Below are 23,672 nucleotides of genomic sequence, written 5' to 3'. Positions count from 1 at the left end.
AACATCTTCTAGACTTTAAATACTTTAAAATATTTTTAAACCATTTAGAAACCAAAAATATTGAAGTTAAAAAAATTCAAATGAAAAAAACCTCTTGGTTGAAGGCCTTTTAGATTCATTGCAATGTAAAGTATGCCCTCTGCTGGAAAACGCTATTATAACAATTAGTTGGTAAGTACATTGTTTATTCAACCTAAGGGCTAAGCTTCGTTAGGTAAGATACAAATTGGTTCTTACTTCTTTCTATCCCTGCCAGATACTGTACCCCCTTTTTTCAACCTTGATGTATTTTTCACTCTACAGAATATTTCTCCTTTTTCACCCTTTGCCTCGGGCTGTCATAAATTCTCTTTGCTGAAAAGTGGTTTTGCATTCGAGCAGGAAGCAGTGCAAAGGGCTGGGGCCTCTATGCACACTGAGAAAGACGAAGGGCACCTGCAGATCTCATTCACCTGAGAGGTAGTGCTTACAAAGTCTGCAAATAGTCTAATTTCACCTCTCACCGTCCTTTCATGTTTATTCTTGTTCTGACCTTGTGATGCATTTTAGCTTCACCTATTTAGCTATTCCCCTTTGCCTGGCTTCCTAATCCCCGCAGCCCAGAATGCTGAAGATCCGAACACACGTGCACTTATGGGCACTCCCACAGAGATTGCACGGGCTTCCTAAGTGTGCCTGCTTTCATACTACTAATAATACCCTTCCTCCCTTCCTTCCTTTCTTTTTTAGGGTCCTGTCTTTTTCAATAGCTCTTATTGATAACATAAAAATGAACAACAGTTGGGTATTGTCCATATGGAAAAAGCAGGCTTTTTGTGATGCGTACATTTGGGACTAAGGCACATCTTTATCACCCTCTTTCCTTTCCCCTCCTCCTCTAATGTCTCATTGAGATATACTAGCCAAGCTCTTCAAGACCACCAATAAAGTTATTCTGGACTGTGGGTTCCTTTGAATCTTTCTGTGCTTTTCTGTGGGCTCCTATAATTGGATCAGACACATTGCTAAGACCTCTTGTCTTTTTTTTTTTTTTTCTAAAATGCAAAGTATCCTAACACTCAAACACTCCTTTTCTTTTGAAATAACTTATCCTTAATCTTTTTTGAGAGGAAATAGATGACTTTTATTTTCAGCTCTATGTATATGGATTTGTGCGTGTGCGCGCGCACACACACACACGCTCACATTTTGGTCTGTCAGATTCTGCTCTCCGTGCCAGGGAACATGTGTTCCCGCAGAATGGAGAGAAGCCACCTCCACCCACCTTGCATATTCTCTCCTGGATCCAAGCTTCTAGGAAATGAGTTCCCCAAAGAGAAAAAACTCTCCTAGAGCCACAGGCCCACATGGCTATCCATGGAGCTCCTTGCTCCTGTTTATAGAATTTATATTGCTGAAATGTTTCAGTCAGAATTAAATTTGAATTGTGTGTAAGTAATAGTGTTGGCTTAAGTTGTATCATGTATACCCTTTAGCCTTTGGACTTGGATCTCCCTCTGTAAAGATGGTTATTGGAATACAAAGGGGCCAAAAGTCCCAGAGTGAATCAGCTATGAGGGAAAAGCCCAATGACCACTGGGAAGTGAGTCTTGGCAGTGACAAGGTTTAGGGACAGCAAGATAGAAGATGAATTGGAAACTTCTTTGGCTGGTAAGCACCCCCTCTGGAAGAGCTATTCAAGTTAAGCAGGCTTAAGCAAGTCTGAGGAGAGTATGGGGAAAGACACATTTAAGGGTGTTCTGGTAAATACTCAACGGTCAGCTCCTTGAGGTAGAACAAAACAAAACAAAACAAACAAACCATGATTTCAAAGTGTCTGCTAATGTCCACAGTGTAAATAGTCCTGCTAGGGCTGATTTCAAGCTACCAGTGTGACATCACAGAGTGGAGCTGGGAAGAGATGGGTGCGTCTGGCTCCGGCAAGCTAGTGGCAGCCGGCTGCAGCTGCCCAGGGCATGCAGTCCTCCCATGAAGGACTCTCCTAGGAACATCATCTGAAATGACCAGCGTGCACTGTGCTAGTATTTCAGAATTGTTAAGAGTATTTTTTCCCCTTTAGGGAAATCATTTGTAAAAGCCATAGAGAAGCCCATTAACTCTCATTGATCTGGGAAGTCTCTCCTACTACCTTCCCCTATCAATGCTCCCCTCTGATCAAACCGTTCCCCTGCACTTTTGTATAATTTTGCTGTGTTTACTACAGTTGGATTTTGATGTGTTTATTACTGTTGGGTCCATCTTGTATAGACTTTATTTTTCAGAGCAGTTTCAGGTTCACAGTAAAATTGAACAGAAGTACAGAGACTTTCCTTAAAAGCCCTGCTCCCACATATGCAGAGCCCCCCTCAATGACACCCCCCACCCTAAACGTATTTGGAATCTTCCTACACCTACACCCTTGCTCGTAGTGCCCATGTGGTCTGAAATGCTGCCTACCACCTCTGTGCACAGATCCAACACAGGACGGATGTATCCAATTCCTCCTTAGGGAGGCTGTCTTTATGTCTTCCTTCCCAAGTCTTCCCTCCTTAATCCTTTAACACGTTCTCCTTCACTCTGGATAGATAACTGTTTTCCTCTGGGGGCCTGGAACTTGTTTTCTGGAACTGGGTTCCAAACTCCTTGAGGGTGAGGACAACACGCTGGTACTTGGTTCTCTCAATAATAAGACCCAACCAACTCACTCTCTAGCTTCTAGTCCTCATTCACGTGCCAAAATAGAGAAGGTAAGTCCTAAGCATCAAATTAAAGTTAAAATTGTCGCCTTTGTTAAAATGGTGCTTTAAAAAAAAAAAAAAAAAAAAAGGAAAAAGAAAAACGCTTGACGTTTGTAGCCGTAAAAGGATGTCATGAAAATAAATCCAGCACTTCTTAACTGCACGCTGGGGAGATGCTTCCCATCAAAATACCTATGTCCTCCATCCTGAGAGATGAACAATAACCCTCATAGAACTAGTAAGCAATTGGGAGTCATATAACTACCCTAGATGACTCCGGGGAAATTTCAAATAAAATACAAACCGATATTAACCGTTAGCCGACACTGACATCAGCAGGGACAGCAGCTTATCTCTCTCTCACCGTCTCTCTCTCTTTCTCTTTTCTCAGCTCAAATTAATATTTTCCTTTTGGATTGCCTCAGTAGTATTTCTAGTTCCCAATAATTGATGTAACTAAATTTAGCAAAATACGGAAATAAAGGATAGCTACCTGTAGTGAAACCAATCCTGTAATAGTGTGGGTAATTCTGACACAGTCTTATATGCTGCTATATCAATTATCTTTTCCACTAAGGTCTCAAGTGCTATATGGTATTTTTTTTCTAGAGATTCTAAAAATCTCTAAATTTCTAGAGGCTGGTGCTATAAAACATTATTCTGGTCCTCAAGTGCAAGGATAAATTTTGTGGCATTTTTACAGAAATTAGTATAGACCAAATCTAAGATTGGACTTTGGTCTATAAAAAGGCAAAACAAAACAACAACAAAAAAAGTGCTATAACAGATTGGGCCAGGGAGAAGGAGGCTGTTTTATAAAGGTCAATTTTTAAACCCCTCCTACAGAACATGATCTATGCAAAATATATCCACAATATATTCCAAAGCATAATGTCACCGGATAAACCTAAGGAGTGGAACATATGGGGGAATATGAAAAAGAAGGTATTAAAGTCTGAAAACAAGCAGGTTGGTAAGCTCATTAGCTGGGGTGGAATTTTAAAATCTTCACGTGAACGAATATATAAATCAAAATATACACATGCATTCACAGTCATGCGCACTGTATATTCACACATGGCACACTCTACAGTTACATTATAATCTTCCACCCTGGACCAGTGAATTCCATTCTCTTTATAATGTAAAAGCGCCCTCTGCTGGCCAATCTCGGGTACTTGCACGGTCTCGTTTCATAACCGGAAGATCTAACATAGAACGATAAAAGAAGTCTGGGAGATTTTATTTGAAACTCTGCATCAAAGTAAGTTCATTGCAAATAAAAAATTTATCTTGTTTTGAATCTCATTTGCTTTGCTTTTATTTTATTACAGGACATTAATTCCTAAAATGGTGTAATGTAAAAGTCGATGTAAAATAACTACTTGTTTTTGAGAAAGCAAGAATAGCAGATTATTAAATATAAAATGATTGTACAATCAATTCTACTGTAAGCCTAGAGAATTAAAATGATCCAGATACCTTGTATTTGCTAAAATTAAAATATTTTTAGCAGCAGAAAATGAATGTGGCTTTTGTGTCCCTCTGATGTTTTCTAGGGTGGTGTGGTCTAGAGAAACAGCACAGATTTCCAATATTTTCTTGTTATAAGAGATGACCAGTGACTTTAGGAAGCAGAACTATAACATCCAGCATCAAAATTCTACTAACAGTCTGAAAACTATTCAAACATCCTTTAGAAATTATTGTGTTAATTTAGAAGAAGGCAAGTTTTAAAAATTGGTGTATCTTCCTTATTAACCACTTTTTAATGGGAAGTATTTGGAAGGAGGAAGGAAGAACATGCCAGTCCCCAGTGTGGAGGCATGACAAAAGCACTCTTCAGAGCCGCCTACTAGGGAATCCTGATATATCACCCCAAGGGTGAAGGAGAAATGGGATTAAAAGTGGTTTCAGGGCAGGCTACTGTTACTGGTGGTAGTATATCTTACCCACCAGGTGTGTTAAGGAGTCAAAGGGCAGAAAAACAATACATAAGGAATCTTTAATTGAAACTATAAATAATTACCATTTGTATGCACCAAGACTATTATGCACTGAAAAAAATATTTTAGAAACTGGTTCAGAAATAAAAATTAGAGGAGTCAATTTAAAATTAGAAATAATTCGAGTCACATTTTTTTCTTTCTGCATATGAAAATTCATATTTATAGAATGTGTGCAGCTTAAGAAATAAGTTTCTTTCAATGCTACTTTGGTAGCATTGGCTATATTTAAGCTGTATGTGAAATCTTAACCCTATATATTAAAATTAAAAATAAAGATTATATATTATCAATACCGGTAAGATATGCAAAACAAAAATTATGCAAATGCGTGTTACAGACTATGGGATATTTTCCCCTTTATTTTGACTGCTAATTCTATGAAAGGATGCCCGTAGAGGCAAAATCCTTCTACAGTAAATTTTGCAATAAAACCTTTAATCAAAAGGACACCAGTAACTTTCTTGGGCTAATGGTAATTTACAAGTTATTTATACCTGTAATTCTTAGTTCTGGAGAGCAATAGGAAAATAGACCAACACTTGCAATGATCCATAGCATCTATGAACTGTGGTGTCTAAGACCTAAGGCAAAGGAACTACATTTTCCTAAGTTATCCTTTGTTATTGTGCTGAAAAGGGCCAGAATGGATTGGACTATATGGCTCTCAAGTCCACAGGGAAGTCCAGACATCATGAGGATCCTATAGACCGGAAGGTCATTCAAGTCTGTGAATTGGGTGGGGTCCTCCTATCACTGGACAGTGTATTATATACCTCTGCATGTTCTCAGACTAGTATATGCTTTAGTAGCTGTACTTGCATTTACTGTATGACTGTTACTAGCACTTACTGTGACTATACAGTGAATACTGTTTGACTGACAGGCCCATCAGTTGAGAGCTCCAGGGGAGCAAGAAGTCACCTCTGTTATGTTCCCCCACTGTATTGGCAGAACTGAACACTGAACAGTACATGTCTGGCATGTAGGAGTTAAATAAATATTTGTTAAATGAAAGAATCGAAAGGAACAAAGGGCAAATGAGAGGGAGAGAGGGAACATAGCAAGAAAACAAAACAAAACCCTTTCTGTTCTCTAAGGCTATTATTAAGATCCAGATTTTCTTTTCACAATATGCGACTCTAAGTTTTACACTAACTAGTAAGAAAACAGAACATTTTTAAAGTTTTGCCTTTAATTTTGTTCACTTTGAGACTCAGAATCCTCGGTAGATACATAAGCTACAGGCTGACAAGATGCGTTGCTGGCAACCTTTGATGAAAAACCCTCATTCAAGATACAGGATCATTTGCCAGCCTTAGTCCTGTCTTCGATTCTTTCCAGTGTGGATTTAGAAAACAGCCAGTAACCCACAGGGATGTCAGGTATCCCATCAAGGAAGTTTATTAAAATGTGACAAATCCACATTCACAGAGTGATTTTGGCATTCCTATAAGATCATGATTTCTGAAAGAGAGTGCAGCTGCTCAAAAAAAAAATCCTCTGGAATTCAGGTTTTTGCTATTTTATATGTTAAGCCTCACTAACGTGTGGTCCAGGCCAGTGATACAGTGTCACCAGGGAGTGTGTGAGAAAGGCAGAATCTCAGGCTCAAAAGAGGACCTACAGAATAAGAGTGCATTTCAGTAAGACCCACTCCTCCCGATGATTCATTTACCCAGCAAAGCAGCAGAAGCATCGCATTTAAAAAAAAAAAAAAAAAAAAGTAAACGAGGCACAAGCTTGAATAGCGGGCAAACTGTAAAAGATATTGGTACTATTTATGACAAAGGATTGCTATCGTATACATTTAGATAGATTTGTGATCACACAAATCAGCAAAAAGAATATAAACACCCTAATAGGAAAAGAGAGAGGCAATTAGTAACAACAACAAAAAGAATAAACTTACAAAAAGGTTTTCCACTAGAAATCAAAAAATTCAAATTCAAGTAGCAAAATGCCAAATTGACAAGGTTTGAAAATAATGATATTTTGTAGAAATAACTGTTTTTGCGGAAGAGATTTCAAGGCAATAGGCACTCTCTTATACTATTAAAGGACACCTAAATTGGTACAAGTTCCTGGAGTGAAATTTGACATTAAGTCTCAAATGTCTTAAGATGGTAAACATCATTTGATCCAGAAGTTCCAATTATATAATAGGTTTTCAAGAATTACATTGAAACATAGATACGAAGGGAGTTATTCACAATGTAGAAAATTTTTAACATCTTAAATATTTAACAATTGACTTATTAATTATAAAGCATCCAATGGATGTAACTATTATGAAGCCATTAAAAACCATGCTATAGAAGAATATCTAACAAACACAGGAGAAATGCTATTATGTATAAACATCCACTTATGTAAAAGATCAGAAGGATAGATACCCAGATGTTAAAAGTAATATATCCACATTGTGGGAGGATGGGTGAATTTTTCTTTGTGTGTTTTCACGGTTTCCAAATTTCCCGCAACGCAGCTGCACTACTTTTCTGAGTAGGAAACAGGAAACTTTGGAAACACCTGATGGCTCGGTCAGTGGAGCATGCAACTCTTGATCTCAGGGCTGTGAGTTCAAGCCCCACATTGGAGGCAGAGATCACTTAAAAAAGAGAGAGAGAGAGAGAGAGAGAGGGAAGAAAGTAGTAAACTTTGCAGTGGTGTGATGGAGTCAGCTTATATTGGCTCACCAAAGCCAATCGTTAAATTTTCAGGAATTTGTGAGCAGGTTGTTAAGCACAGCCATTTTAAAAATTAAATTATATAGATTTACAGTTAAATAAATTATATGAAAGCAAAGGTAATGAATACTTAAACTCATCACTTCCTGATTGTGTTTCTGGATTTCCCTGTTCTCTATGGCATTGAAGATGTTGATGCCCACTTTATCTGCATAGCGGAAATGCTAACAGGATGGTGAGCTGGTGCTTCTCTCTTTCCAACCCGGGGACGTGAGGTTGGAGGTTTGACATCAGCTTCAGGGCGAGCATTTGCATCGTGAAGGTTGGCAAATACTACAGCTCAGGACTTCTCTTCTTTTCCCCGGAGAGTTACTTCTCAAACATTTACCATACAGCACAGATATTTTAAAAATTTTTCTTTTAAATGACTATTTCTTGTGAAAATAGAATGTGGCCCTTTGGTGGGAAGAGAGGAAGAGAGGATTTTTCTATCGTGAGCAAATTAGGGAGGGGAATGTAATTAAATTAGTTTGATCGTTCCAGAATATTTCATATCAAAAAAGGTGGTCATGGTGGTAAAGGGTTCTCTCACCAATTAGTTACTGCAAATCAAGCCAACCCCCGTTTAGCACCTGTCATCATCCTTTCTACAGCCTTGTGTTTGGTCTCTACAACCCAGCTGAACCTCTCTGAGACATCCCAATCTATAAAATAAAGAAAAGATAATGAATGGCCTTTTTAATTCTCGGAGGTTGGGATGAATCAAACTAATTCGTATATTTGAAAGTACTTTGAAAACTATGAAATATAGGGTATGATTATAATACCTATCACATCACAAAGACCATGGATAGCTTCTCCTACAGTAAAATTAGAACCAAGTGTGTTCCTATTCATAACATATTAATATTGCACTAGTTTTGAAACATTTTTAGCCACAAAGAATTCTTTTCATTTAAACGTTTCTAGAAATAGGATTTTAACACGAATGCTCACAAAACCCCAAGGCCCAAATTTTCTCCCTGTGTTTCACAGATCCCAACATCATCAACGCACCAACTGATTCTTCGGGAAGTGGTAATTAGCAAAATAATGGAAACGATGTGCAGGTTCCAAATACCTGAGACAACAGAAGAATCCACCAAAGATGATTCCAGTGAATCATTCTGCTCGTCCCAGCCCGCTCTCTCTTGACTTGGCTGACCTGTGGCTAAAAGAACTGCCTCTTGAATGTCAGGGCCACTTTCTTGTGATAAATTCTCAGTCTCTGTGAATGAAGCATCAGAAGGTAAACAGGAGTCAGTGCAAGCTCTCGTGGAGAGTCTGTCTGCTTCATGGCAATTGCTTTCTGAAAATGAAACAGGAGTTCCTAATAGACGTTTACCTGAGTATACTGAAATACTCTGAAATTCTCAACAGAATGTAAATCGTTTAATGTAATATAAAAAACTATTGTCATTTTGAAAACCAAGTGGAGGTTCCCAGTAGAAATTTGCCTGAAAATACTTTTGTACTTTGACATTTTGAAATGCTAGGAACGTATTTTTTGTTATGATACGGTATTTCTATTTTTAATATGGACACAGTGAGTAATTCTTTTGTAATGATTAAATTTTTATCTAAAAAGACATCATGAGAAGTATCATGGTAATCACTAAAACAGTCTGATGATTTCCTATCTGACCATTACTGGTAGGAAGTAAGACACTAATTTAGTGACACAAAGTTATATTTAAGGCAGAATTATGAAAATGCAAATTTGGCAGTGGTTTTTCTTTAGCTTGCGCTCTTGCCATTTTGTTCCCTTGCTGTGTGTTCTACATGAGATGTACATATGCTTTAATGTCAGCCTAAATTCATGTATTTTGAATATCTGGAGATTTTTTAGGGATTCAATAAAATATTCTGTATCCTTCCCTTCCCTTTCTCTCCATTTCTCCCATCAGCCTTCCTTCCTTCAACTAACATGTATTGAATGTTTTCTTAAGGGGCTATGTGAGTTACAAAGGAAAACAAGAGTTTCTGGCCTCCTGAAGCTGTAATCTATCAGAGAAGACTGATTCCATAAATAAAGTTTCTTAAAGTATCATTGTGGATGAACCCATCTTAAAGGATAAAGGGAAAGTATGTCCTGTGTATGGAGAATTTCCTGAAGAAAATTGTTGTGACTTCGGACTCTGTTGTTCGGTAAGACTACCTGACAGTGTTTGCAAGTACACATCAGGTAAGTTTGGGGTTTGTGATCCGAATCATCCATTTATTTTGTACTTATCATTTAAGTGCTATGGAAATGTTGAATCATTTAATCCTCCAAATAGCCCTAGGTAATAGGTAATATTATTTTCCCCACTTCACAGAGGAGTAAACTGAGGCACAGAGAAGGCAAATACCTGCTCCAAGCTACACATGCAGGGAAGTAAAAGAGCCAGGATTCAATAAGCATCAGGATCGGGAGCCCAGGCTTCTGTATCTGTCAGTTCAGGCCACAACAAAATAGCAGAGATGGAGTAACTCAAGCAAGAGAATTTTGTTTTCTCATAGTGCTGGAGATCGGAAGTTCCAGATCAAGGTGTCGGCAGGCTTGGTGTCTGGTAAGAGCTCTCTCCTAGGGTGCAGAAGGCCACCTTCTCACTGTGTCCTCACATGGTGAAGAGGGAGACAGAGATCTCTTTCTCTTCTTATAAGCCACAGTCTTATCAGATTAGGGCTTACCCTTCTGACCTCATTTCACCTTAATTACCTCACTGGAGGCCCTATCCCTCAGAAATAGTCACATTAGGGATTAGGGCTTCAACATATGAATTTAGGAGAAACACAATTTAGTCCATTGTAACTCCTAAGCACAAGAATAATCACAGTGAACTTTATTCTGGTCATTAAGACTTACCAGACCAGAAGAAATGTTTAGATTCCCATAAAAAGAGGCACAGTTCAGGAACAAAATTTAAACCCCAATCCCTCTGATTGGATTTTCTGAGGAAATGAAAAAATAAGCCCTACTTTTTGGAATGAGTGGGTCAGGAGCCACCTGCCTGCAGGTAGGGGTGGTGGGAAGTACACAGAAGCCACCTCAGCCAGGGGTTGGAGCTTTCCCTCCAATCCTCAGAGGAAGCTCAGAGACCACTTTCCACTCTGCTCCCTGCCGTCACAGAAGCCCTCATATCTGGGTCAATGTCCACCTTCACTCCCTTTGGTAGAAGGAGGGAGAAGTCCCAACCATGAGAGGCCCATGCTAAGGGACCAGAGAAGGGGGTGGATAATTGGTTTCCCCTTTGTTTCTTTCCACATGGCCTTTCCCCCTTTATAAAAGTGCTTGTCCTTGGCCAGATAGGGTATATGTGTGGGCTGGGAAAATGTGGATAAAGTAGTTCCTAAGCCATTCAGAAGCAGGCACATAAAGACCTAATAATAACACAAATTTATGGCATACATAAAGAAAGTGAAGAGGAAAGCATGAGAGAACTAGACATATGTGATGAGGTGAGTTATAATATAGGTATTACCTGGGATTTACTATGTTTCCTCTACCTACATTGCTCTTGTTCAAAGTATTATAATTCTTAAAATTGCATTAAACTTCTAGAGTCTCCTTCATGGCTCAGTCGGCTAAGTGTCCGACTCTCAAGTTTGGCGCAGGTCTTGATCTCAGGGTGCTGATTTGGAGCCCTCCAATGGACTCCATGCTGGGCATGGAGCTACTAAAACAAACAAACAAACAAAACTTCTAAAAAGCATCTTGTGAAGAGGAACTGAAAAATATTTTAGAAAGAGGGGCGCCTGGGGGCGTCTGGATGGCTCAGTAGGTTGAGCCTCTGCCCTCGGCTCAGGTCATGATCTCAGGGTCCTGGGATAGAGCTCTGCATCAGGCTCTCTGCTCAGCAGGAAACCTGCTTCCTCCTTTCTCTCTCCCTGCTTCTCTGTCTACTTGTGATCTCTGTCTGTCAAATAAATAAATAAAATCTTTAAAAAAAAAAAAAAAGAAAGAAAGAAAAAGGGGTACCTGGGTGGCTCAGTGGGTTGAGCTCCTCTCGGTTTCCACTCAGGTTCTGGGATCTGTGTTCACCCTGGAGTCTGCTTGTCCCTCTTCCCGATGCTCCTCCCCTGACTTGCTCTTTCTTTCTCTCTCAAATAAATGAATAAAAATCTTTAAAATATGTGTATTATAGAAAGAAATTTGGACAGACATGTTGTCTATGTCAGGAGACTCTAGAAGACACTTAGGAACAGATCTTCTAGACTCCATCCTAAACAAATATGCCACTGTACATAACTGTAAAATGGGTAGGTACCATCGAATTTGAGGGACATATATGACAAGGTCTTGTAACCTGAAAGGCCACCTTTCTAATATCCCTTGTTACACTGAGACCAAAATTTCCCAGGGAACAACAAAAAAAATCTAGACTGCAACCATTTTTTTCTTTGAAATGTAAGCCCTTAAATGTCTGTCATGGATGGATATGGTTCCATGAGGTCCTGAAAGGGAACGAACTCATTAAGAGTGTGTGTGTATATGTGTGTATGTGTGTGTGTCTGTCTGTCTCTGTGTATATGCAGATATAGATATAGATATATACATAGATGTGTGTGTGTGTGTGTGTGTGTGTGTGTGTGTATTTCTAACTACTGGGCAAAATTAACCTATTTCATAGATAATAGAAAATAAAAAGTAATAAAATAATAAAAAATAATAAAAATAATTATTAAATTATTTTAATAATTTAGTAACTTTTTACTTTGCACAAGCAACTCAGAAATGTGTTTACTGGTTGCCTTATTCCATTAGAAAGGCCCTATGTGGCCATAGGGACTTTGTGTGTCTCCTTTAAGCCCGTATCTGCAGTATTTGCAACAGTATGTGTGGCACTCATCACATGTTGCCCATTGAATGAATGACAGATGACTGGATGAAGAGGAGAAGTGGAGTAAGCGTAAAGTGATTGTAAAGTATTTAAATCATTTTATTACCAATTAACTTTCAATTTGTCTTACATAGGAGATTTTTGAAAACATAAGATACATACCTTGAAAAGAAAAAAAAATGGCAGTTTGTATTGATTTAGAAATATATGTGAAAGGGCTCTAGAATGTTACTTTTATTATTATAATTGAAGGACCAAAAAATAAAAAAAAAACCAAAAACCTCACAGGAAGTAATACTGAGATATGTTGGTAATCACAGATCTTTTATCAAATGTTTAATAAATTCCTTAAAATTTGATATAAATGACCAGAAGATTAGCAGCACAGTTATGATAACCACTAAAATATTTTCTTCCAACTTATTGGTTATCTAATCAGTATATAAATTATTTTGATAAAAATTTTAGGTAATCATCTTGTTTTCAATATAAGAGAAGTAGTGGAAAGAATGTTAGATTAGGGGTCAGCTGCCAATATAGCTGCCAATATATAAGTATATAGCTGGCAATAGCCTAGTTTACTGAGTTTTATGTATGACTTTGGTAAGTTCATCTTTCCCCATGCAGCATTTTCCTCATTTGTAAAGGGGAGAAAAAAAAATAGATGATTTCTCAAATCGCTTCCAATTTTGAAACTTTGATTCTAAATATCGTAGTGTTTGGCATTGTGTCTACAGGCTTCATTAAACTCTCAATCACTAAGGAAAAGGTACAAACTCTTTTATAGTAGAATTAGATATACCTGCATTGCTTTCAAAATCAGGGGTGCCCGTTAGCTCTTGGACAAGGGCATGGTTTTCCGTTTCACTCAGAGCAGCCAGAAATGTAGAAAACCAATTTTCTTTCTGCACGATCCTTTTCAGTAGCTCTCTTACACCTGATTCATTTCCATTGTTTTCTGCAGCAGAAATCTGTTTTAAGAGAAGAGCAGAATTAAAAAGATCATACGTCTTCTGAACAATTTTAAACAGGAACTAGCCTTTAAAAAAAAATAAGCAATTAAGTCTAAGTATTGGTAAAGGCTTATATCCAAACACTAAAGAAGAGAACAATGTCACTTATAACAATTCTGGATTGTAGCAGAGAGCAAATCTCTGGGCCAAGCCCTCTTTTAAATATGCACCATTTTTTAAAGCCACCAAGACATTCAAAACTGACACTTAGGAAGTCAATGTTCTGCCTTGGCCATTCTGAATAACAGGGGCAAGAGACTTTCATTTCTAGTTCTGTGATGTCTATTTGCCTCAATTGCTTTCCATATATCTGGACTTGCTATTTCTTTCAACCCATGGAGTCTATAAATAAGAAGCCGAATATTTCTTACTTGACTCCTCTTTCTTGACTGTCACTACTATGAAGTAATTACTATCACAGGATTTATAGTCTTGTTTACTTAGTATTTGCAATATGTATTAATGACTATAATATTTTCTTAAGTTTGTGGGGTTTTTTTTAAAGATTTTATTTATTTATTTGACAGAGATCACAAGTAGGCAGAGAGGCAGGCAGAGAGTGGGGTGGGGAAGGAGGCTCCCCACCAAGCAGAGAGCCCTATGCGGGGTTCAATCCCCGACCCTGGGATCCTGACCTGAGCAGAAGGCAGAGGCTTTAACCCACTGAGCCACCCAGGCGCCCTGTTAAATTTGTGTTTATTTAAGATTATGAGGCAAATTCATTTCTACATATATTCCTTACTTAAGGTATGGGGCAGAATTATTGCTATACTATTCATTACAACTTTTAGTCTTCCTTTGATTTCTCTTTTAGATTAAACTAGCAAATCATTTTAAATGTGGATCATTTGTGTAATCATTATCACAGTGAATTTCCCAGTACTTAATTCAGTACCAAACATTTGGAGAAAAAAATAATACAAGCCACATTTAGACCAGAAAGAAATTAGACAGGGTATCATCAACCTGCTGTGTCTTGAAGAAAGCCTTCATCCCTCTGGGCCTCAGCTTCTGCATGTGCAGAATGGGGCAAATGAAAAGAAATTTTGGGGCTCCCCCCCCCACCTGCACATTAGGCACATCTGGGAAGCTTTAAAAACACTGATGTCTGGGATCTACCCCCAAAGATTCTGACTTATTTTGTCTGTGTTAGGAACCCAGAATTTTTAAGGATCTCACGATTCTAATCAGCAGCTTAGATGAGAAATGCAGACTTACCTGCTCTCAAAGGTCCTTCCGAACATTTGTCCACCTTTTATATGTATAATCTGGGTTGACTAGCTAGATCAATTGTTTCCTATTAAATTTGTGTATTTTCTAGTCCCATAAATATATCCTATAACTTTTTAGTGTCAGGTATTTGTTTGCATTTTTGGAACAGTGCCTGACACAAATTTAGTGTTAGTTATTATTATGGATGACTGAAGAAAGCATCAACCTTTATGAACACTTCACCAGTGGACACTACTTAGTACAGAAGATGCAGCATGATTTCTACCCAGTGGGTACATTTGTCTTACTAGATAATACTTAATAATGTTATTATAAAGGCTTCACACCTATTAACCCAGAAACCCTGAAGAAGGAACCAATATTAACCCCCTTTTCAGACCAGAAATCTAACACACAGAGAATTCCAGTTACCTCCCTGAAGCCACAAAGCTAGTAAATGGCAGAGGTAGAATTTCATCCCAGGCAACTGACTTCAGAGGCCAAATACTGCCTTCCTGAGCTATAATTATAGCTACTAATTGTCTCCAATTTTAAGCATTTTCTGACAAGAAGTGGGTAAGATGACTACTGGACTTAATAAAATTTAGGTGATTTCAGTCCATCTCCCTCACAGCATTTTCTAAGCAGATTCTTGCTGATTTCTCATCTTTTGTCTAACTTCATTAATCTCCTAATGGAAACTTTTTGTCTTCTCTGGTGTTTGTAACATCTTTATTATTATCTGCTAACTTAAACCATAGTTGCTAAAGATGTTTTAGTAAGACTGGTTTGAGCACCTTCTTTTAACTCAACCATTCCTATTTTTAATTACCTCACTCTTTAATCACCTTTAAATCCATCTGACAGCAGTAATCAGAAAGCATTTCTCTAAAAAGAGTGGGACACTGTAATGAATACTCTCATTAAAAACCTAATTATATTATAGGCACTAAATCTTCTTCCACTATTAATTAGTTAAGTTGATTTTAACTGTAGAATTACATTTGTCAAGCTTGCTTTGTCCTTATTGAGTTCAGGCAGTTGAGGATCATTATGTCATTATTTCCTATGAATATTTTTATTATTTGAACAGTGGAACTACATGTAACACCTGTACAATTTTAGCAGCTCCATCGAGATTCTGAATTTTTAGTATATGTGCTGCTGAAGCGAGCACGAGATTCTGAATTTTTAAAGAAGTCTTCTGAGTTTGGGTGCTAGAAAGTAGCATCAGCTCCCTTTGAAACAGCCATATATATGTGTGTGTGTGTGTGTGTGTATATATGTAAATACATATATATACTTTTTACTTAATCTGTTCTTCTAAAACATACTAGAGACATTAGGTCCCAACATTAAACTTGATTATGGAAATTCTTGAGAGGTGAGTACTTAGACTTGAGACTTCAACAGGACATGTAATGATTCTCATGTTCCTCCTCCACTGAGCATTTTCTCTAAATATGCAGTTTAAAATATCTATGATACATTTTTAACTAATTTATAGGATATAAAATAAATATGAATTTGTTGGTAATACAATTACATGCTTTCACATTCTAAATTATTTGATCTATGTTTTTTCTTTACAACAGAAATCAATGATATTTCCACTAGGCACTGGCTTGCTGACAAAATTGTTTGATAAAAATGTTTTCTCTCCTTCATAGAAATCTTAGATAACAATTTAAATATAATGGTGATTTTTTTAACACAGCAGAGCTCAGCTCTCATACCAGTAAATCAGGAAGCAAAACTTATGTTAAAAACAAAGTATTTTTAAAAGCTGGTTCCTCAGGTGCCTGGGTGGCTCAGTCTTTAAGCATCTGCCTTTGGCTCAGGTCATGATCCCAGGCTACTGGGATCAAGCCCCGCATCAGGCTCCCTGCTTGGCAGGAGGCCTGCTTCTCCCTCTCCCACTCTCTCTGCTTGTATTCCCTCTCTTGCTGTCTCTCTCTCTGTCAAATAAAAAAAATAAAATCTTAATAAAATCTTTAATAAAATAAAATAAAAATTAGTTCCCCATAGGAAGAGGGGAAAAAATAAAACAAGGCAAAATCAGAGAGGGAGACCATAAGAGAAGACTGTAAATCATAAGAAATAAACTGAGGGTTGGTGGAGGGGAGGTGGGTTGTGGGATGGGATAATTGTATGATGGACATTAGGGAAGGCATGTGATGTAATGAGCACTGGGTGTCATATAAGACTGATGAATCACTGACCTCTACAACTGAAACCAATAATACATTATGTGTTAATTAATTGAATTTAAATTTAAAAAGAGATTTAAAAAAAAAACTAGTTCCCCATAAAAAGTTAATGTGCTGGAGGGAAGGGGGGTGAGAGGGATGGGGTGGCTGGGTGATGGACATTGGTGAGGGTATGTGCTATGGTGAGTGCTGTGAATTGTGTAAGACTGATGATTCACAGACCTGTACCCTTGAAACAAATAATACATTATATGTTAATAAAAAAAGAATTCTAGCTAATAAATGTAAAAGGAATAACATTAAAGAAAAGTTAATGTGTTTCTAAATGAATACATATCATCACATTGACATAACTATAACTAACTTCTTACTAGTACTTTTTCTTCCTAATAAAATTCTTACACATACTAATTTACCTGACAATATAATGAGCGGGGAGAGACTGACTCATGTTCTCGCTTCATATAAGGACCACTGGACTTGGTTTCCAGCTGGACTGAACAAAGTATCTCTGTTCTCCCATGTAAATATAAGGCATATGGGGTCTTCCTGGACTCTGGATGTTTAATGCTTTGAACTGGCCAGGATTGAAACATGAACCTCTCTTCATCTGCTCAGACTGATATTAAGACACTGGAAATGTCTATATGTTCACCTCTTTTCCAGAGTTCATGGATGTTTAAGTCAATGGATGTGCCAAGAGGTCACGAAGCAGCCTAAAATAAAAGCAGGTCAGTACAAGGGCAGCCCCTTTCTATTAAGGATCATTATATTATAACGATCTGTAAAGTGATTCTTGTATTTATTGTTGACTCTCCAATATTTACAGTAGTGCCTTGCATACACTAGACATTAACTATTTATTAGAAGAATGAATACTGATCAGCACTACAACATAAGCTCCATGACAGCACAGACAGTATTAGCATTATTATCTAGTCTTTTCACCACTGGCATGATATCTGCCACAAGATGTCACTCCATAAATTTAAACCAAGTGAATGAATAGTCAATCCATTAAATAAGTTTCTTTGGTTACTTGCTGGATACAAAACTAAATCTAGGATAATTTCCAGAGGCTCTGGTGTATGAAGGGCAGGGGTTGCAGGGATGGACATGAGAACCATAAACTAAAATGACAGACCAAGTAGAAAATGTCTGCTAGAAAACAGGAAAATAATTAAAATAAAATATTTTTTAGAAGTCCTGACTTCTTAGTCAAATATTACTTTAGGATATCCAAAAGCAAATTTGGAGATCTTATGTCCATCATCCATCCATTTCCAAATGCCTGGCAAGGCAATCCATGACATCATGTGTTCTTATCCCTTATCCCAGACAACTTGTGGGAAATAAATTCAATCAATCAGTTAATACTTATTAAGTACGAGTTCTATACCTAGTCCTGGCTAGGGTTCTAAAGATGAAAGACATAGTTTTTCCTTGGAATCCCAGTTTAATGCAGGGGCTTTAAGCAGATCTCAGTTTCAATGTGGTTGATTCGCCTAAATCTCTGAAACTTTAAATTCACAAGCAGTTGTAACCTAGTGAATGATGATAAAAGTCATCATCGTCATCATGTCAAAACAACTCTTTATTATTATTATTATTCATTAAAAAGCTTTTTCATAAACATGATTTCTCATTTGTACTCACTAAGGTACCATGAGTGAGAGGAGACATTATGTCCATTTTCACGGGTAAATTTAGGATCAAAGAACTTAAATAACTTGACCCAAAGTAACACACAGAGTAAGAAACAAACATAGATCTCAAATCCAGGTTTCCCATTCCAAATTCTCATGTTTTTCCCCAGTACACTTTGCTGTTTTGAGATAAATATTCATCAATGACCCCCAGATCAATACAGATTCTTCTAAACCTAGTGCTTCTTTCCCACTGTCTCCGATAGCTTATTTTTCCATTGTCTTTGATAGCTTTGATGATACATGTAAAATGACATGTAGACGTGATTCCAGAATGTCACAGAGACACTACTCCTCCTCAGAAAGCTTCAAATGCATAGCTCCTCCATCTTTCAGAGCCTCTTTTGAAATATGAATTTGAGGGAGAGTTTGGGTTGCTTTGACTTTAACTGCTACCCAGTACATAAATGTCCTTTTACTCTACATCTTCTTTGTGTCAAATCCCTTGCATTACTGCTAGCTGCCTCCAAGCTTGCCAGAATCAAGAACTTGGATAAAATCTAGCTGGCGGAAATTCAATCCAGGCAAGACAAAAGTGATGCTGATAGGCAGAAGTATTTAGAGTAAATAAGGAGAAGTGCTGTTTCGCTGGCAATCGGGACATCATACCCACCAAACATAAACAGCTTTGTGGTGTTACTGGACTCTGTTGCTTCTGGACTTCCTAACAGCTACTGTGGCTGGAAATGCCATCTTCCATCTCCAGCTGGCTTGAAGGCTGCATACTGTCTTCCAAATTAAGATTCTGCCACAGTGATGTACACATTTGTCATATCCAGCTGGACTACTATAATGCGTTCTAGCTGGTTCTCAATACACAAAACTACATAAACGTTACAGACAACAGTGTAAAGTAATTTACTTGTTGGGAAAGCCAGCCATCAAAATTAGATGCATGCTTGGGTCTTTGGACAGGCCCTATGGCTGTCAAGTCTACAAAGGACTATCAACTTTAGTTACTAAAGACAAAGTTACATCACAGGCTAACATGAGGCCAATGTCCAGAACTTTGTAATGAAGACACAAACAACTGATGAATCCAAAAGAAAGAAAGAATGAGAGAGAGAGAGGAAAGAAAAAGTCAGAATCATAGCATGTTAGACAAAGCCTTTGACTTTTACTCATGGGTTTGGTTATTTGCTTACATGCTTTTCAAAATAAGGTATTTATTTACTTACAACCCAGAATAAGTCATGTTCAACGTAGGTCAGCATTTCTATACTTCACATTACATCCTTGTTCATTGAAAAACAATGAACAAAGAAACATTACATTAAGTGTAAAGTGACCTGTAAAATTCACCCTGTCAAAATGCCTTTGCTAACATGAAAAATTGCAACTGGCAACATTTTTTTTCCAATAAATTATCTACGATTTTTAATTCCCAGAGAATGTCATAACTTTGATCAAAGAAAAAAAAAAGCATGTGTGTGATATAATTTCTCCATTTGGACCAAAATCAAATGGCATAATATATAATAATATAGGCCAAAGATTGGCAGTTTTTTTCTGTAAAGTTCAGATAATTAATACTGTAAGCTTTGTGGGCTGTATGGTCTCTGTTCAACTGCTCTTGAAGTGCAAAAGCAGTTGTAGTATGTAAATGAATGAGCATGGCTCTGGCCCAATAAAACTTTCTTTATGAGCACTGGAAATTTAAAAATGTGAAAACTATTCTTAGTGTTTGGGCCTGCAGAAACTTGTAATAGGCTAGACTTAGACCATGGGTCATGGATTGCTGATACCTGTTCTATCGAACTATATAAAGTGAGGGGTAAAATTGTAGACCACCAGAACCTAAATCCCTAAGTCTGCTACTGCTTTCCCGGGACACCTTGGGCAAGTTACACAACCTACCTCAGGTTTCCCATCTGTAAAACAACATTAATAACCTTAAAAATCGTAATGAATCATTGGGAGCATGAACTCTGATCATAAGTTTTGCAAATGATGCTAAGCGCCTATAGTAAGTGCTCAATAAATGTTATCTATTAGTACAAGTTACTATTTTGGAGTTAACACCTCTTTGGCTTCTTTTAGTGAAAGGATTAGAAAAAGAGCTTTCTTTGTACTCCAGTTCTCAAAATATGTTAAGTGCCTCCTTTTTTCTCAAGAAAGGAGGGAACCAAATTTACCCAGAGATATCAAAGAACATTTGGAGTGGGGCAAAGGAAGGAGCAACCCGGAGTTACAAACTCTGCCTCCATCTGAACTGACACCTACCCGATTACGGTCCTCATTTGTCAACAGTTTCTTCTCCACACACTTATCCAAGACATCTCTAACCAGAAGTCTGTCCACCAGGGTGGGCTGGAGGAGGTTCAGCAATTGGAGACACTCATCATGAGTGTTCTCAGAGGACGGAGAAGGCAGGTCAGTGAGCTCTGGGTTCAGGTAGCGGGCGGCTAAAACGCTGCCTGCTCTCTGAAGGGCCACCAGAAATTGTCTAGCCCAGCCGGGGGGCCAGCCTCCCTTCTCCAAAGCGTTCAGAAGTTCATCAGCCGCCTGCATGTTCCCAGCGTTGACCGCCGTCCTCTGGATCTGCTCCTTCACGTCATTGGGCAGAAAGTCCAGGTAGTCCAGCACCGGCTCCACCTGGATGTACGTTTTCACTCTGGCCCTGAAACATGAGATGAGATAGCAGAAACTCTTGTCTGCAGAACAGCCGTTCGACATCTTTCCTTCGCGCTCAGCAAAGGGAGAGGATTCTCCCAAACAGACGGACGACGTGCTGTTCTCTGCTCAACAGGTGAGCTGGACGCGGTCGGTTTGGAGCCGCAGGGTCCGCAGCGCTGTGCCTGACGAGCCAGTGGCCCGCAGGACCCCCAGGGCGGCGCGCGGGACAGGGGGTGCTCGGTCGGCCGCACCTGAGCAGGGGGCGGGTCTCAGGAACTCGGCGGCGCGAAGCTGCGGGCGGGCGCTACCCCTCCGACTCTCGGCTGTGCTCGCCCTGGCCGGGGACCCAGATGCCGCCGCCTCCAACTCCGGTGGGAGCTTTGAGCCCCGCTTTCCGCAAGGCAGTTCTTGTAGTTCGCCGGAGTTGGGTTTCTGTTTCGATTCTCCGCGTCTTCCTCGGGCCTTTCCAGACGTAATCCGCCGGGGCGGGGATGTGTTGGTTTCCCAGCGCAGGAGACGCCCTTCGGTCGGCGGTGGCAAGGACAGTGTTTTGGCGGCAGGCGCTCTGGGAAACGGAAAAGGAAAGCGAATTCGAAAGCAGCGGTTCAGCCACTTTGCGCCTGCAGGTATTTTGACTTTCGTGCAGGGTTCTGCCTCAAAACTCAGACTTCTTTCTCATAGCCGTCTTGCATTACCGCCCCCTCCCCCCAACCCCGTCAGCGAAAATGTGGAGGGCTTGGAAGCGCGTGATGCGGGACTTCCCGGTCCAGAAGTGAAGAGAAACAGCGCCGGACCCTGACGCCAGCAAGAAGGAGTTACCCTCGGCTGGTGCATACAGGTGGGTTCTGCGCCACCCTCCCACCCCACCCCTTCACCCCCCGGATCTGGAGATAAGATGGGCACACTGCAGGAAGCAGGTGGAGAAAATAAAGCTTACGAAGACATCTTTCCAGAGAGGCGTGAACTCAGAGCCCCAGGATGAATGAACTTTGCACTCGGTCTAGAGTAAACCTGACTTCCGTGGGTCCGCCCAAGCCAGCTCTTTCCTCTGAGAATTTGTGGGCATGAAAAAGAGGGAATAATGATAAACGGTTTATTTGGCTGCCTGATGTATAAACTGTAGTATTTGTTGGGCTTTGACCAGGGCCTGGTGACAGACGCAGAAGGACTCTAACCACCAACTCAGTTTAAGAGCAAGCCAAGAATGAAGGTTTTCTATCTCCCAGCCTGTAAGTTCCTCATATTCTTTAATATACAACTTTCCTTTAATAAAACAAAACAAAAATCCCCAACAACTTATTTTTGATATAGCTGCCATTCTTTTCTTGGATTCAATACAGAAAGTTTTGGCTGAAGCAGTGAGGAACTTAATTAGCAACTAATGTACCAACTTGTAGTAAACATCAACATTTGTCTATGTCATGAGGGAAAAAAAAGACACCCACACTGAAAAATGGCAGCTTCGGTTCAGTACAGAAGCCACATAAAAGTGAGTCCTTCAGGTTACTACTCACATTCTGCGGTCCTGGGGGCCTGTGGGTGGTAGTGTGTGTGCTTCACCATGAGAACCTTATGGTCTAGAATTATGTGTAGAAGGGAGGGGTCAGTTAAGCCATTAAAAAGATACATTTAGTAAAAGTAATCTCTTAGCTAAGCATATTCAATGAAGTTTAGATAGGACAGGGGAGCCTACTGCTGCTTTGGACTGAATAAGAGAAATACCGAGTCCTTGTTTTTCTCAGAGGCATACAAAATACTCAGTTGAGCTCTTTATAGCATGTCATCTTATTTTATGCTCTAATTAAATTATGTAGCTAAGCTATTTTTCTTCCCTGTAGGATTGTAAGCTGCTTGAAGAGAGGCCATGTGTGCACACTAACCAGTAGAATACAAACAGTAGGTCCTAACCAGTAGGTCCTTGCTGATTACCCTCAATGGGAATTTTATTTGCCTTGATCTTAGTGGCTGGTCTAATGTCAAACACATAGTGAAAGTTACTGAAGTGAAATAAACTTTGGCCTTGCAGGTGGACCTGCTTTATATTATTTTTTTCTGTTTCTTCATAAAATACCAGTATGTATTAATTTTGGGATTTGACCTTGTACCTAAAAAAAGAGAGAGATTAAGGGGTCAGTTGTTTAAGTGTCTGACTCTTGATTTCAGTTCAGGTCGTGATCTGATGGGTTTGTGAGATCAAGCCTCACGTCAGGGTCTGCACTCAGCGGGGAGTTGGCTTGAGATTGTCTCCTCTCCCTCTGCCCCTCTCCCCACTTGCTCACGCTCCCTCTCTCTCTCTCAAAGTAAATCTTTAAAAAAGAGATTAAATTATATATTTTTACAAAAGTATTCAAATTATCAGTTTTAGTTATTGGGTCTATGAAGATATCTTTTAGGACTATTCCAAGAAATTCCCTCCACCCCTGCCCTGGAGGTGCTGACAGTTTTCATTCTGTACATTAAAACCAAGCAATCAAAAACCATTCTGTCCCCTGATGCCCATTCTTCTGTTCTTGAATGTCAAACACTGGAGGATACAAAGGGATTGATGGCTAAATACGGGGAAATAATGTCATCATCCTAACACCGTCAAATTGCTATTTGGATGATCGAGGGTCAAAAGTAGAAGCTTACATGTTTGGT

At 39.0% G+C, this 23,672-nt stretch overlaps 2 protein-coding genes across 5 annotated transcripts in view; one reads left to right on the top strand and one right to left on the bottom strand.

Moving 5' to 3' along the window:
• The window catches only part of IFIH1 (interferon induced with helicase C domain 1), a 55,842-nt gene extending 33,875 nt beyond the window's left edge, over window positions 1-21,967 (bottom strand). The window contains exons 1-4 of one of the 2 annotated variants that reach the window (XM_080798154.1): window positions 20,640-21,967; window positions 13,078-13,246; window positions 11,414-11,536; window positions 8,534-8,680 (exon numbers count right to left, since the gene is read on the bottom strand). In XM_080798154.1, the coding sequence (XP_080654280.1) occupies window positions 8,534-8,680; window positions 11,414-11,536; window positions 13,078-13,246; window positions 20,640-21,092 (892 nt within the window). In that variant the 5' untranslated portion in view covers window positions 21,093-21,967. The remainder of the gene's footprint in view (window positions 1-8,533; window positions 8,681-11,413; window positions 11,537-13,077; window positions 13,247-20,639) is intronic. The other variant, XM_080798155.1, reaches the window with a different exon arrangement.
• Window positions 21,070-23,672, top strand: part of GCA (grancalcin) — a 50,832-nt gene continuing 48,229 nt past the window's right edge. The window contains exons 1-2 of one of the 3 annotated variants that reach the window (XM_080798158.1): window positions 21,766-21,870; window positions 22,177-22,261. The gene's annotated coding sequence lies outside the window, so the exon portion shown is untranslated. Of the gene's footprint in view, window positions 21,166-21,752; window positions 21,871-22,176; window positions 22,262-23,672 lie in introns of those variants that run through there. The other 2 variants (XM_080798159.1, XM_080798157.1) reach the window with 2 other exon arrangements.

This window comes from Martes martes (assembly GCF_963455335.1).
Source record: "Martes martes genome assembly, chromosome: 3".
NCBI lineage: Eukaryota > Metazoa > Chordata > Mammalia > Carnivora > Mustelidae > Martes > Martes martes.
This window is presented reverse-complemented; position numbering and strand designations above follow the sequence as displayed.